Source organism: Marmota marmota, unplaced genomic scaffold (genome assembly GCF_001458135.2).
Source record: "Marmota marmota marmota unplaced genomic scaffold, marMar, whole genome shotgun sequence".
NCBI classification, from domain to species: domain Eukaryota; kingdom Metazoa; phylum Chordata; class Mammalia; order Rodentia; family Sciuridae; genus Marmota; species Marmota marmota.
Window position 1 is genome coordinate 26,365,181 of NW_026000211.1, and position 17,637 is coordinate 26,382,817.

At 32.3% G+C, this 17,637-nt stretch overlaps 1 protein-coding gene across 4 annotated transcripts in view; it reads left to right on the forward strand.

Annotated features, from left to right (window-relative positions):
- The window catches only part of Spock3 (SPARC (osteonectin), cwcv and kazal like domains proteoglycan 3), a 422,602-nt gene that overhangs the window by 148,960 nt on the left and 256,005 nt on the right, over positions 1 to 17,637 (forward strand). For 2 of the 4 annotated variants that reach the window (XM_015486234.2, XM_015486233.2), the window contains exons 3-4: positions 8,446 to 8,454; positions 8,558 to 8,603. In XM_015486234.2, coding sequence (XP_015341720.1) covers positions 8,446 to 8,454; positions 8,558 to 8,603 — 55 coding nt within the window. The remainder of the gene's footprint in view (positions 1 to 8,445; positions 8,455 to 8,557; positions 8,604 to 17,637) is intronic. The other 2 variants (XM_015486236.2, XM_015486235.2) reach the window with 1 other exon arrangement.

Here is a 17,637-nt window from a genome sequence, read left to right on the forward strand (position 1 = left end):
GCTCCTCTTACAGCATTCTAAAGCTTTTATAGCTTGTATCTCTCAACTTTTCAAAATTCCTCCTATAAAACTGCTCCAAATTCTTCTGAACCCATGGTCCGCTGAGTCACAGTACCAACCCCTTTTCTAAATACCAGTTTTTGTTTTAATCTGATTTTGGTTGCTGTGACCAAAATAGCAAACAAGAACAACTTGAAGGATGCAAAGTTTATTTGGAACTCATTGTTTCAGAAGACTCAGTCCATAGATGCCCAACTCCATTGCTCTGGGCCCAAGGCGAGACAGCTTATCATGTGTCAAAAGCCCATTGGAGGAAAGCTGCTCCCTTTATGACATCAAGGAAACATAGAGAAGGAGGGATGCAGGAAAGATGCATCCTTCCAGATCACACCCCTGGGGACCCACCTCCTCCAGCTGGGCCCTAACTATCTACAGTTACAACCAAGTCCATCTAGGATGGACTGATTTGCCTCTGAACATTCTGGCATTAACACAGGAGCTTTGAGGAGAAAACTCCTATCTAGCCATAGCAGTTGTCATGCATTAAATATTTGTATATTTATACATTTACTTTTACTTACATTTTATACAATTAGCATTCTTATATTGATCTATTTAATATTAAGAAGAGATTCAAAACTTAGCAGTTATATACATTAGTTATGTACATTTACTAATCAGAGAAGTATTCTGGGATTACAGATAATTTTCTAGAGTTAAGAGGCACTTTACTTCAACTTCACCTTTGATTCTCATTTTAAATTGAGGATCATGAAATTGCAGAATACACATTTGCAACACATACCTCATTTTTGTATAATGTATAACAAAGATCTGTAGAATCAAATTCTTTCGTTCCATATGATTGATATATATATATATATATGACAAATTTCTTGTCCTGAAAATATGCTCAATTCATGTCTGTGTTACGTCCAATACTAGATGATATACTGATGGTAAAAAAAGGGAAATTAAATACTTGGAAAATGTATAGGTCCTAAGATTTGAGTATTGAATCATATAGATTCAGAACATTAAACATCACCTCATAATATTGTTTTCCTCTGTGAAAATAGAGAAGGTTTATATTAAGTAATATTTGCTTGCCTGTAATAAGCCTTTTTTAATGGGGGTAGAATGGTTTAGAACAAGGTCTTGTTAGTAAAAGAACAAAGTATTTCAAGTTTTGCAGGTTTCTGCTGTGGTAAGTGCCACATGTAGATTAGCCAGTCTGTGAAAGAATGGGTGTGACTGTTCCGATAAAATGACAGGCCTGTCCCACTGGCTATAGTTTATGACTTGTGTGATGTAACGGAAAGGTTAAGCATATGGATTCTGGACTATGTTTCTGGGGTTTAAATCCCACCTCTACTTATAACAAGTTATGTATTTTTGCAAATTTTTTAATGTCTCTTTGTTTCACTTTTAATCTGTAGAATGGGCATGATATTAGAATCATTTCCCTCTTACAGATACTAGGAACAAAGTGCTTAGAACAGTTTCTGTATAGAATAGTGAGCAATAACTTCAAGTCACTGTTCTTCTGTTCCTTTATACATACAAGTGTCCTTATAGATATGATGAAGATTCCCAATATCCAAATGTCAGTATTTTATCTATCAAGGCAAAGTTTCTTTTTTTTGTCTCTCTCTCATGTAAAAGGATCACAGGTTTTGCGTATCAGTATAAGAACCACCAGTCTATAGTCTCCATATATTCAGAGGGATTATTACCTCAGTTTACATAGATTTTCAGAGACAATTGAGGAATTGTCCCAATGGCACTATCCTTTCCACACAAATTTATTTTATTTATGTGTTTAGTCTGTGGTGAGTCAGGGGGCATAAAATATAATCTAAAAATAAAATGTTCACAAAAGCGTTATAAATGTGTTCTTTTGGATTCTAGGACACCACATGGAAAAAAAGTGAGCGCTAACTGGGAAGTAAATGTGACCCTTGGGGGCCTGAAACAGATAATTTGTCTCATAAAGATAATTCCTTTACACTCAGATAAAGCTTTACTTACTCAATCTTCTGATCAAGTCATGTGTTAAGTATTTCTACACAGAAGAGTTTCGTCTTTTGTGAAATTTATTGGATAAACTATTATGGTAGCCATTTTTTCCCACAATAGGGTGACATGTGTAAATGAGGCTGTCATAATATATAACACCTATCAAGAACAAAACAGATTTCCACTGCTATTTTGTAGCTTAAAAACTAGTAGTGAGTGCCTCATGATATAGCTGAGCTGTTGAATTATAGCACAGTAGTTTTCATATGGAAAATCTAAAGTTCTGTACAAAAGTGTTTGGGCAATTATAATCACAAAATACAGAAATTCCAGGGAAGCTTCACCCACCCACTCAGCACAGATGCACACAATCATCATATATTTATTTCTGCATACATATGAGATACATATGAGAAGATTAAAAAATATTTGTCAATAAGTAGAATAATAGATTGTTTATATTTTTCTTTGATTCTGGAAATTTGAATAAAAACTATACTGGTTGTAGAAACTTTAAAAATCAAGGAGTTTTCTGTCCTTAGAATTTTCCCCAAATATCCATATTCTGCTTCTTGGAAAAAAAACAGGATCTTTTACTGTGAAACCTCTGGCCCGGTCTTTCCCTGCCTGAAGAGGACTAAAGGCTAGAAACACTCTGCCTGGTTTACTATGTCCTATATGAGGAGAATTAGAAACCAGGACCCATTTTGTCTTTTCTGGGCTAGTGGAGAAAGGAATTGGGCAGTGGTAGTGATTGTTCAGAAGTAAGACTTAACCAAATAGAGTCCATTGGGTCAAGCTTGGGAAATTTGACAGGTAAGAGGATTGGATTCAGGGTACTCAATAGGAGTAGAGGACAAATGAAAAGTCCAATATAAACTGAGTCCCTGAATGAGGAGGACAATCCTAGAGAATTATGAGCATAGCACAGACTGATATTCATATTCAGACTCAAGTTGCTGAATGATTTCTCAGAATTTGATATGACTTTGAAAGACAAAGAAGGTGATACTTTATGTACACTTGACTTCACAAATTGGGGGTGAAGGTCACATTGAGAGTACCAAAAGCTGTTTTCCTACAACTTAGTCTATATGTAATAATCTTCCTCCAAACACCAAATATTTTATTAAAAATTCCATTTTCATATAATATCAGTTTAATAAAAATGTTCAATTCTAATGTAATTATTAGTGAAAATTACTAGAATGTTTATAATTAGCTAGAAACTATACTGATACCTGACATCCATTATCTAATTTAATGTTTATACACCTAAAGAATGTTATAGTTCATTTCAATTTTCAGTAAAGAAAACTTAACTGTGAGAGTTGAAATATCAGATTATATAGGGTTCAAACCTAGACTTCTCAACTCCCCAAACCTCCCTCTTGTCCCTGATATCTTATAGTCTTTTTTTTGTTTATAATTTTTATCATTCTGATGCATTAATTGAAATGGTTAAGCTATAATTTGAAAATTTTATGGAGATAATTCACCTGCAAATCTCCTTGATTATTCATTCTCTCATTTTTGTAAATTTTTACTTTTCTTCTTGCTAACTCATTTGCAATTGGAGTTAATTTTTCTATTAATGAGATCACTGATTAAAAAAAATCCTTGCTTTTGAAGGTATCCATTTTTGCAAAAAGGAAAAAAAAGTAGCGCATGTTTCCTGAAATATAATTCAAAAGTTTTGATATAAAGTATCACTCAATACTTCTGAATAAACAATACAGTATTAGTGGGATTCTATAAATTAGAAGAAATACTATGACAATGTTTATAAGAAACTACATTATTTTTCAGTGTAGTATGTAGCTGATGTCATTATATTATGGGAGAATTTATTGCGAATATGCTCATTACAATAATAAAGTGTCAGTATACATAGTTGGTAGTATAATAGCTGAATATATTTCTTTACTTTGTCTTTCAGACTAAGTTTTTTAGGTTTCTAGAATCCTACATAAGGTATTTTAAGAATCTTTAAATATTATCAATCTTTTGTTACATAATTCTTTTGCAAAGCTACATTTGTTAAAATTTATCTACTCTGTGGGATGCCTCATATGAATCATAAAATGTTATTTCAATAGTATTTAAATGTTATATATAGTGAAATGAATCTCTGTAATCAACCTGTTTATTTAGTTCCTAGATTTATTTATGTATTAACATCTATACATTTAATATATGTAAATAAATGTGTATATTTGTGATATATACATACACATACACACATACATACCCACACATGAGGAAATTATATGCTCCACCTAGAACCACATTAACAGGTTTGTTTGCAATATGTATATGCTGTATCAAAAATAGCTACTATTGGATAATCATCAATTTGACACATTTTATTTTCAAAGTGTTATTTCAAAAATATTATCTTTTGTTTCATTTTGTGATTATGTAGTAATCATTCTACAGCTTAAACATACTTTATAGAAGTTTCTTAATACAAACTGTAAGTGGTTATGAAAATCTAAGACAACATTGTGTCCAGTAGACTCCAATAGTGTCTCTGTTTACGTCTGATGCTTTCTTAGCAATTTCTAATCAAATATTTACTTCAGTAAAATTTTATTCCCCCTACAGCTCTTCATAGCCACTGGAGCAGCTTGAATGACATAATAAAAAACAGTTAACATGATGCATAATTGTTACATTTTTATTCGCATCTCTAGACGTTAATGGCGCTCTTGGGTATCAAGATTCTCCTGTTCCCAATTGATCATGTATCAAAATCCGTGCGGATGCCTAACAATCCTGACCTAGTTTCATGCCAATCTCCATAATTCCTTTAGACAATAAGACAGCTTATCTCAGTATGGAAGTATTAATGTGGATACAAATGAACCAAATAATTGATTATTGAGTAGAAACCTCTCATTTTTACCCTTTTCACTTAGTTATAACCAGTTACTATAATAGGAAACTAATTCTTCTCATATGAGTATACTGTTTACTCCTTCTGGTCACTTTCTCAAATACTTTATTTTCTATTGATAAGAAAACAAAAATGTAATAAAATGTTTATTTATTGTATTCATAATAGCAAAATATTATAAATAATACAAAGGCCTCAGATATTAAATATAGAATAATATATATCTATTATTAAATATAGAATATTAAATTCTATAGTCTCCATAGTTCACTAGTGTAAGATTTTAAAAATGAATTACAAGAATCCAGCTGGGACTGTCACATCACTCAGGCTGGGATATAACTATCTAAAACCTAAATTTTTACAGTTGGGGGCATTTCTTTCAATTGTTCTCTAAATCTTATTTATGACACATGAGGTCACAAATAAATGATAGTAACTCCCACACCATGTTATATGTAACTATTGAATATTTTGAAAAAAAAATAGTCATATCAATGCAAAATGATAAAAAAAGGATATGAAATTGAATAGATAACATGATCTCAATACTATAAAACATTTGTTAGTGGTAACAGTCCTCTGTTGTAGGATCTCTTGATTAATTGTTTTTTTTCTGTATTTTTAAATAACTTTACACTAGTGGTCCTCAAATGAGTGATATTTTCCCCCTAGAAGACATTTGGGAATATCTGCTGAAATTTCTGTTTGTTACAACTTAGGGGGAGAATCCCTACTGGTATTTCATGAGTAGATGATTAGGATACTGATAAACAGCCTATAATAAATAGGACAGTCTCCTTGTCCCCATCAAAACAAGGAATTTTTGGTGTGAAATACCAGTAATGTCAAAGTTGAGAAAATGTGCAATACATTAAATATATATTTTATTTAAAACTAGAAAAAAGACATATCACTAAACATACAAAGAAAAACAGTTTAAATAGTATACATATCAAATGTGCTTAGGCCAACTATGTTTTGTGAAAAATTAACAATCATTGTTTCCTCAAGCAAAAGAAATCAGCAAAAGTATAATATAATAGTAAATATATTAAATTCTATAGTCTCCGTAGTTCACTAGTATAAGATTTTAAATATGAACAACAAGAATCCAGCTGTGACTGTCAAGTCACTTAGGCTGGATTGTAGTTGTTGAAAACCTAAATTTCTCCAGTTGGGGTCATTTCTTTCAGTTGTTTTCTAAATCTCTAACTGGTTATTTGGTATCTAAATTGAAGCCTGTGAACAACCAATTTTCATACAAAACTTTTTGAAACAAAAGAAATTATGCCTGAATGAACACTTATGTAAAAAATTCTTTTATTTCTCACTCTGGCAAAAATCCTAAGATTTAATGAAGTGAAACCATTTAAAAAAAAGTCTATGAAGTGAGAACACAAAGAATATGTCCAAAAAATAACCTAGTAGACTAACTACTTTGCTTTTGCATATAATGGTCAGGCTTCAATGTTGCCCTTGACAAAACTAAAAGAATCAGGCTCCTGTTTCTCATTTGATTATAGATTTTTGTATGACTGTGGTCCCATATTAAACAAATGTGATAGTGTTATTCTGAAGGAAGTTAATTAAATGTGATTGAGGTTAAATTTTACCATCACATTCTTTTAAAATGCACTTTCACATTAGAGGAATGTATGGATGTTTTTACAAAGTGGAAAACCTACAGGATTTTGTCGGCAGTTATGATAGTTGTGTTCAATGGTTCTGCCCAGAGACCCTAACAAAGATGAACTGTGCTCTTCAAAGCATCTACTAAGTGTGAACAACTCCTCTATGCCAGATATTATGCTGGTATTTTACATATTTTATGACTATTCCCCAGAGCACCCCACTCAAGTAGGAATTATTTTTTCCCCTTCAGTCACGAGGGCTTGAAGTCTATATCATCACTTTTCCTAAAGTGATGCTGCTCGTAAGTGATTCAGCAAGACTTCAGGTGGAGTTGACCTATCTTCAGGTCTGTTACTCATGTGCTTGTGTCTAGCTTCTGTTTGGCTTCAGGAAAGACAAAGATGTCTAAGCCCTCTCCCTGCTGGAATGAATGTTAATTGTCATTCCAAACAGTAAGATGGAATTCAAAACAAAAAACGATATTCCATGAGTGTGTTATGGTCCTCAGATTAAGCTCTGGAACTCTTAGTGGAGTAATTTAATTTGTAAGCTTAGTTTTCCAAGAATTCTATCATGTTATAATTGTTTTTAGATAGAGATTTTTAAAAGAGATTAAACAATCAATGTTTATTTAATTATCCAATGGCATTATCTTCCCTTAATCTAATCTTGGATACTTTAGTGAAAAATATATTGTTTTAGATTGCCGTCATTTGCCCTACTCTTATTATAACCCATATCTTAACTTAAATACGAGACTACAAAGATGTTTTTATGCTATTTCTTCTGACTTACTTTTCTTTTTTTCTTTCATTTAACGTAGGTGGGTGGAATACAGAAGGTAGTAGGGAACAGTTATTCACAGTAATAAAAAATGTTCGGAAACACACTTTAATTTTTTTTTAAAGTAGAGAATGGTGTTTATTTCAATGACTAAAATCTGTGCTTTCTTTCTATTATAAACTGGAGAACATTAAAAAATAGGACAGGAGAAAGAGTCAAAGAATTTGCTTGGCCTTTTTAGATTCACCAAGTTCTGTAGTTTTTCAGCTAAAATGGCTTGAATGAGTCCAAGAGTATGAAGCTAGGAAGTTTTTTAACCTCACCAGGATATGATCCACCTTTTTATTCCAGATGAGTGAAAACAGTATATTAATTTAAACTATGAATTTTTAAATCTACAATGAAAAATAGTACGAATGAAGCACTGTTATTTTTCTTAAGGCTTTTAGAGTAATGAAGACAAGAAGTAAGATAGGTTTAGTCCATTTGGCTTTGGTGTTTTGCCCTTTTTAGTGTACATTGCCCTAGTTTTGTGTGGCACAGTTATTTTTACTAAGTGTACAGTAAATATATTGCTTCGGTTCTTTTCCATATTAAAGATTTAAACATTAGCCAGGATTTAATTAGGTGTGCATTTTTTTTCAATTTCCCAATTGCATTTTGATGAACTCCTTAGATATTCAATTAACATGTGAATGATTTGCAGAAAGTATTTATACTCTGTGGGCTACTGCAAAAATCACTTGATATTTCCCTTGCTATATTAATGGTTCCATTTACTATTGTACTAGTGGGAAATGAAGTTGTATAATTGGAAACTGGTAAGATACTTTATAGTTTATTAGCTTACAATAATTATCTGCATGTTATATTACACATTGAATTGCAATTGAAATTAGTGCATTATAATATTTAGAAGTGACAACCAAAAAAAAATAGTTTAAATGTTATAGTAGTCATTGACTTGCAATTAAAATGAGCACATTTAGTGAGAAACTTTTCTGTAATTTGTAAACGATGTGTTCCTTTTTGATAACTCTTCTTTTTCTCTTGTTCCTTTTTTTATTTTTATTTTATTTCTTTTTATAATTTGCTGCTTGCCATTACAGGAAGTAGAGGTTTGTATACAGCTTCTGTTTTCTATTTTATTTTTAGATTTTATATAAATACTTACATTTTAATTACTCATGTACACTCAATTCACATTGTTTTCCTCCTTAGGATGATTATTTCCGCACTTGGAGTCCAGGAAAACCCTTCGATCAGGGTAAGAATTTAATTATTTAAGATAAAATCTTTATTCATAATCACTATAGTTTCAAAATGATATTTATTGGCTGGCTAGACTTTAAGATATTAAATAAGAAAACTTACATAAATGAAAAAAATATGCATCAATTATGTTTACTTCAGTATATTATAGTTAGAAATAAGCTAATCACATATCACGATTATGTCAGGATATCTTTTATTTTTACATGCACGAGTTAGATTACTGATTGGAGTTTTTGAACTTTACCACGTCCATTTTTACTACTTGACATAAGTCACTTCATCTTGTTTCCAAGTGCCTGCACGGTGCAATAAATTCATTTGTACAAAATTTCAAAAAAAGTGGCTTTTCTTTCTCTTTTCTGTTAATGCAAAATATCATCTAAAACAGAGAGCACTGGTAATTAGATACGACTGAGATCTTAGCAAGACCCCAAAGGAAGAGCTTTATATTAAATTAAGATCTGTCCATTCCTGTAAACAGAGCTTGCAGTTCTGGCTAACTCACCTTAATAAGGAAAAACAGGACAAATGGATGGTAATGGAAGTGCTTCTATATGTGCAATGAGAATGGAAACATCATATTCAATGAATTATAATTAAATAAGTAAATAAAGCGATTTGTTTACTAGACTCTTATGATACAAGATCTCAGACATTTTCCCTTTAAAGTTTAAACAACAAAAACAATTCTGCTTTACACTGGCTATCATATTCTTGCAAAGCTAATACTCTATGAAATAGTACCACATAGGTATTAATCAGTTATATGTTACTATAATGACATGCCTGAGATGATTAGATTATAAAGGGACAAGGTTTATTTTGGCTCATGGTTCCAGTTCAACATTGAGTGGGCTCTTTCCCTGGGCATCTGGTGAGAGCAGTACATCAAGGCATAAATACATATTGGAGTAAACTGCTAACATCAGGAGATAGGAAACAAAAAGAAGAGAAAGGAAACCAGGGTTTTACAATCTCCTTCCAGAGCACACCCTCATTGACCTAAGGACTTCCCAATAGTTCCACATGCTAAAGGTTCTACACCTCCCAGTAGCTAGGGACTAAACCTTTAATCCATGAAACTCTAGAGGATATTTAACATCCAAACCACTGCAAAATATAATTAGATATCTGTTAAGAATATGTAGGTAAGTGATTAAATGATTTATTCATAATGCATTATTAACAGGAGCTTAGTGTTTTTGCCATGCCTACAAATTTTTGACTTAATATTTGGGATGAATGTTCTAAATCCAGCAGATATGAATGAGAAGCAACCTGCATGGACCTAGATAGAGATTGTCATCGAATTGACATTATTTTGAAGTTGGAAACAGTTGTGCACATTCAATCCCCATTTTAAAATTAGTTTCTTATATAATTCATGCTATTTCATTATTATTATCTCATGTTATTATTTGAGGAATCTGCATTATAGAATGCTAAAAAATTAATTTTGACTTGGGTTTGCAATAAGTCAAGCCATTGTACTAAAAGACAGGCAATGCATTTATGTAGTTTCTTGGGAAATGAATTTTTATTATACAATCATAAACCTTGAAAACTGGTAGTAATCTATAAAATAGATGTTGACACTTAAATTTGCCATACTTGGTGCATCCAGGTATAAGAAAGATGATTTGATTTTTTCTTTCTTCATGTAACAATGTGTTGAATTATGTCTTATCTTTCATGTACTAAAATATGATTTCTACAGAGGAGGCTACTAAAACCAGATATAACACTGATATACTTTAATTTTCAAAGAAGCTTTTAGTTACCAACTTGTCACATTGTTGTATTTATTAGACAGAGAAATGTACATGATATGATAATACCTAATGTTTATGAACAGTACCCAATATTTATAATTACTGTTTTTGATACATATTAGCATACTTAATCAGAATTACCCTACAAGGTAGATGAGAAACTTAAGGTATCAAGTAGGTTAAATACTTGCCCAGGTGATATGCCTACCAAGGGCAGAGTCAGGATTTGGATTTAGACAGTCTGATCTCTGAACCCTTGAACCCCATTCTCCAACTACTATGTTACTGACATGCATAAAACACTAAAACAAAATGATGACCTAATAATTGTTTATGTTATTAACATATAGGAATCATACATATTAACAGGGTTTGATGTGATATTTCCATACATATCCATACAGCACGAACTGATCAGATCCAACAATTCTTTTTTTTACCCTCTTCTCCACAGTTATGATTCTTTTCATCAATCGCATTTCCACTTTGCCTTGTTTTTTTTCTTTTTTTTCTTTTTAGCCACTAATATAGTAAAGGTGTTGGGAAACTATAATGGTTTCAAGTGTTTAAGTAATTTTGATGATGGTAATTCTGCTGCAAAATAAAACATACTGATGCCAAAAATAAATTGCTTTGGATTTCTCTGCGTTGAATTTTCTGTGCTATTACTTCTCTTCATTAGTGTGGTTAATCATGAGTTGACACAACAGAACCAACTGAAAAATAGTTTTAATGAGGACATGCATCTTCTTGAATAAGGCATACAAATTCTATCTTTACTATAACAAACTGAAGGGGAAGTTTTTATACATGAGCTTGAAGTGGTAGCATGGTACATATTTTAAATAATTTAGTAAATGCTTTGGATATAGATGCTGTAGCTTTTACGGATAAATAGCTTTTATGGAGCTTCCCCCTCCCCCCTTTATGGTGTTCACTCTATTTTTTGTTGTTGTTGTTGCATGGGTTAATAAGGGGGTATGACAGAGAAATCAGTGAAAACTTATTTGCAGTTTCTAACAGTTGTTTAGAGAATCTATTTGGACTTAAGTACTGGCTCTTCTTTGTACCTACCTGGGTGTGAACTATAATTAATAGATTAATAATCAAGAAGCTGAATGCAAACAGATACAACTATTTCAGAACAAATCTGTTTCATATTATTGATGCATGCCTCCTGCTCTTGTAGATTTCTGGGATATGGAATTAGGGACAGGAAGTGTAGCTGTGCCTTAGGTGAGCATTTGGAGTTTAATTATGTGCTGAACTTCTAAACAAGGACCTCTCCAAGAAGGGCAAACTGACTTCTATTTGTCCATTGGTATGCATTTAATTTAACAAAAGTTCATTATGAGGAAGAAGGTAAGAAGACCATTCCTAAACTCAAGGTGCTAAAAATCAAATCAGGAGAGAGACAGAAGCATGGGCAGTTTACTTTGTATTTAGATGAGCAATTTCTTCAAGGATCAAAGGAGGGTTGGGTAAGAAGAAAAGTCCTGCTGTGTGGAAGGGCAGTTGTATGCTTAGCCATAAACTTACTCATTGTTTTGATCTGTCAGGATCAGTTTTAGGAGCATTATCTTCCTTTTTTTTTCCCCTAACATTTGCAAAATGTCCCCCATATAACAATCACAGCCTGATGTGCTTGTGCCTCTGCAATCAATCTCTGGCTCAAAGCAAAAGCCACTGAGATTTCGTCTGGAGCTTTTGTTTCCTTCAGTGAACAAAGCTGTTCATAGTATAATGGCTGTAATTATTTCCGAAATCAAAAAGACTAGCGACTAAGGAAATGCACCCCCAATTTATCTTCCTCTTCTTAAAATGCAGTGCCATGCTCAAGATACAGGTTATATAGATTAGAAATTATAGGCAATGACTCTGACTCCTTTGCCTCAGCGTTTCCTTTTTTATTTGTTTCCCATGTTCTTAGATGGTATTTATTGACAGGACCCTGAAACAATAGCAAGGTCTGATCCATGCTTCACAATAGAGGCATAGTGGTATCACAATGCTGCTTTGTTTAAGAGCGTTGGGCCTTTGGGCATTTTTCTAGTGGAAAAAATGGTATTCTCAAAATTGAAATTCAATCAGAGTAATATGATGCAATGATGATTACACTATTTTCTAAAAGAAGTATTTTCAAACATTTAAAAAATGTGAATTCTGAACCATTATTTGATCTGAATCATTATTTAATCAAGCCAAATCAATTGATTTAGGATTTTTGTATCATTTTGGACAAATCCCTTCTTGCAATTCAAATGATAAAAGATATATCAATTTATGTCCTATGTAGGTCATATTGCATGTTGGCAAACTTTGGGTCATAGAAGCCCTCTGAATTTCTAAGGTAGATGTACTGTTAAATTATATTCAACCTTGAAACCAACATTGTATACTCAATTATTCTGTCAGATTTGGTACATAAGAACTGCATAGGATTTCTAAATGAGATATTTATTTCCTCTTCTTATCCATTTCTGACTTCTTTATTGCATTGGTGACATTTAATTTGTTTTGCACTTGGTCTATAGAATATAGCAACCCAGAGTCTTAGATTGTTTTGGCCTATGCCAAATAGTGGTACCATCTCCATACAACCATAAAGATTGTATAGAGATCTGCTTTGTTTTGTTTTAGTTGCTGTTGTTGTTTTTAGTGCCCCGATTTAAACCCAATGCATCCCACATGCTAAAGGAAAGTGCTATACTACTGAGCTCCATCCCTCTCCCGAGATGTGTATTTTTAATGTATCAGAATAAATCAAAATTAATAACACTTTATTTGGTTCATATCACAGTAGCCTACATAGGTGTGCAAAAGGAAAATTATATTTATTTGTTTTTGATGATTATGTAAGTTACTAAATTTTGAATCAAATTTATATAGCAAGGGTTTGCTCAAATTCACTTCAAAGCTATTAAATGATGTATGGAATAATATTTTAAAAATCACTTATTTATGTATTAGGGTATTGTTGTTTACATAGTTGTGGGGTTCATTTTTTCATAATTATGAATGTATATAACGTAATTAGCACCATTTCAATCCCCGGTACTCTTCCTTCCCTCCTCTCCTGCCTCTCCTAACTGCATTCATCTACTCTAGTGGTTTTGCTTCTATTAATTTTTAATTTGTGCATCATAGTTTTACATAAAAGTGGATTTCATTGTGATATATTCATACATGGTGTATTTGCTCAGTTTTATTCCTCAGTTTCTCCCCTTTCCCATCCCTCTTCTGTCCTCCTTGGTCCCCTTCCTATTCTCCATTACTCGCCTTTCTATTTTCATGACATCCTCTATTTTGCTTTACTACCTTATTTCTCTCTAGCTTCTGTATATGAGAGAAAACATCTTTACCTCAAACCTTGTTAATGAAGCAAAGTCAATAATAAGTATTTTTAAATAAGTATTCCACGTATGAAGTCAGAGTTTTAATAGAAACCCTTCACTGACCAAAGAAGTGGTCCATAGTCGTAGATGTATATGAGATTTATTGCAGTTGTTTAAAAATTTGTTTCAGTGTGATGTATTAATATTTTTATATAATTTATCTGAGGCAAAGTCTGGGAACTTGGCACATGTTTGTATTTGTGTTTGATTTGTTTTGGATTTTTTTGCTTTTTAAAAATTTTAGTCAAACATACAAAAGACAAAATTTACCATTTTTACTATTTCTAAATGTATTGTTCAGATATATTCTTAATGTTGTGCAATCACCACCACCATCCTTCTCCAGAACTCTTTATACCTTTCCATTCATATGTATCATCAGTGTTAACTGGTAGAGACTTTTAGTTTATACACTACCTTTCCATTCTCCCCACCCCAAATTCCTTGGAAATCAGCATTCCATTCTCCTGTTTCTTTGAATTTGACTCTACTATGTATTTTACATAAGTGAAATTATTCAGTGTTTGTTCTCTCATGACCGAATTATTTTGTTTAACACTGTGTCTTCAAGAGTCATAAGGATGAATAATATTCCATTGTAGGTGTATACTATGTTTTGTTTATCCATTCACCCACTCACTGATCAATGCTTGACTTGCTTCTACCTTTACACTCTTTTGAACAATGATGTTAAGAATATCTGAATCCAAGTATTTGGAATCTTTGCTTTCAATTCTTTTGAGCATATACCCAAGAGTGGTACTGCTGGATCATATGGTAGTTCTGTTCATTTGAGTGACCACCATACTACTACTCTCCATAGCTGCTCTACCATGTTACACGTGCACCTAGTAATGTACAAGTGATTCGATATTTTATAAAAGTCTAATATTTTGATATACATTTTATTATAATTTTCTAAAGGAAGCAAGGTATAAGAAGGCCATAAATTTCTACAAAACATATTTTTTTTTAAAAAGAAGGCAATGTGCACTTAGAATCATAAGAAAAATCATCACCACAACTTTTTTTTTATTTAGTTATAATGATTATGGGAAGAAAATGTAAAGATGATAGGACTCACCAGTGAGGATAAATATTAAGATGCCAATAGAAAAAAAATGCAGTCTATCAAAGTTAAAACAGAAAATTTTAGAGTTTTGAAATTAAACTTAATATTATTATATGAGTTCAAAGATGTCATAAACCAACCAGTACAAAATTTCCAATACAAAAAGCTCTTTGTAAGTTTATATTATACATATTTCCTGATGAATTAGATTGGGAAGTTCACACAATGTTTTCAGAGGCATAGTTTGGCCTTTATTTTGGATAAAGACAATAACTTCTGAAAAGTATATGAATTTAAAGAATCTATCTTTACTCAAAAGAAAAATAATATATTTTCTGATTTTTAAAGCTTTAACTTATTATTCAGTGAGACTTTGCCCAATTCCATTAGTTTTACAATTACCATATTTTAAATTACTTCTTAGATGTTACAGGCAGTTAAATTTATGGCAAATATTTCACCTATGAAACTTAAATTTTATTTTCTTCATGATGATTTTTCTTATGATTCTAAGTGCACATTGCCTTCTTTTAAAAAAAAATTTACTGTGCTTATAACGAAGAACACTAGGTTCAAAATTCACTTACTCTTTGATTTGTGAGAGTTAATGTGCCTTCTTCATTGAGATCATGAGCTCCTCAAAACCCATGCACATTGCATATTGGTGGCCATATGTTTCCTACATCATATGTTACCAAAGGAAAATATTTTATACTTTTGTACTAGAGTCATATTTAGACATTTATCTTTCCCATCTTGTTTTTGAGTCCTTGCTTATGTCTCCCAGCTGTATCTTTGTCATTTGATGTCTAGTTTTAATGATCAGTGTCTCTTAACACTACTATTTATTTCATGCTCATGGTGTGCAATTATCTGACAATAAACTAAATTTTAAAAATAAATATGTAAGATTGCAGAAACACAAGAACGATAAAAAGGAACCAAAGAAATATTTGAAATAATAACAGAATTTCCAAAGGAAGCTCAGAGAGTACTCATCAAGACAGATAACAGAAAAATAACACCTAGATATGTCATTAGTGAGCTTCAAAAATAAATAAATAAAACAAGCAAAAATATCAAAAGAAGAAGAATAAAACCTACATTACCTATAGAGGAGATAGCAGATAAGAATCATATCTGTCTTTTCAAAAAAACACAAAATCAAGAAGAGAGTGGAGTCAGATCATTTGTGTTAAAAGAAAAAAAAAAAAACAGCAAACCAGTTATCTGTGTCCTCTGAAATTATCCTTCAAATTTGAAAAAGAAATACAGACAGGCAAAACTAATGAACTGAATTGGCAGCAGACATTCCTTGCAAGAAATATTTAAAGATCAAATATTTAAAGATCAAATATTTAAAGATCAAATTCTTGGGGACTCAGAAGATGGCGATGTAGAGGAAGCCGCATTCCAAGCTGCGCCATGGCATGAGACCAAAGAAATGGGCTTACAGTTTCTCAGTGAGGTGGGTCAAAGAGGGATATTGCTAAAATTTAATATTGGACACTCAAAACAGATTTAAAACTCTGAAATTTGAGTACAGTAAACAAAAAATAAATAAAATATCTAAGCATACCCAGCAGCTATCAGTGCAGATTCATCATAGACAAAAGGAGGGGAACATAGTCATGGTACAAAGAAATCTGAGATGAAAAACACTCCCTAATCTTAACTGACCCAGAGACCCTACTACTTGCTGGTGCTTGAAAATCAAGGTCTGTACCTCATCCTGCTGAGGAGAGCTGGGGTGAGAACCATCTTGGGAGTGAGCCCTGCCATGACAACCACAGCCCCTGAGGTGCCCGGAACTCACACTCACACACACACACACACACACACACTCACTCACTCACAATGAAAATTAAAGAATACTGAAGGAAGAAATTGAAGGAGGCCTTAGAAGATGGAAAGACATCACATGTTCTTGGATAGGCAGAATTAATATAAAAATGACCACACCACCAAAAGCAACAATACATATCCAATGCAATCCTCATCAAAATGCCAATGACTTTTTTTACATAATTAGAAAAAAGAAACAATTTTCAATTCATTTGGAAGAATAAGTGAACCAGAATACCAAAGCAATACTAAGCTAGAAAAGTAAAGCAGGAGGCATCACATAATTTATCTGAAATTATACCACAGAGCTATAGTTTAAAAGATAAAAAAAAGGATGGCATTGGCATCAACAGAGACATGGAGACCTATAGAAGAGAATAGAAGACATAGAGAAAAATTCACATGCCTACAGCCATCAGATGTTTGACAAAGATGTCAAAATAGATATTGCAGAAAAGACAGCATTTTTAACAAATGGTTCTGGGATAACTGGATAGCTATGTGTACAACGCTGAAATTAGACCCGTATCTCTCACCCTGCACAAAACTCAGATGGAAATGGATCAGAGACTTAAGAATTAGAACAGAAATTTTACGACTGCTAGTAGAAAACATAGGATCAACACAATGTTATATAGGTGCTGGCACAGACTTCCTTAACAAGACCGCCAAAGCTCAAGAAAGAAAATCAAGAATAAATAAGTGGGTGCAAAAGATTCTGCATAGCAAAGGAAAGAAGAACATGAAGAGAGAACCCAAAGAATGAGAGAAAATCGTTGCCACCTAATTCCCCTCTGATAGGAGATTAATATTCAGAATATAGAAAAAAATCAAAAAATTTAACAACAAAAATAACTCAATCAGAAATGAACAAAAGAACTAAACAATAAGTTTTCAAAAAAAAAGAAACACAGATGGCTAATAAATATAGGAAAAAATGTT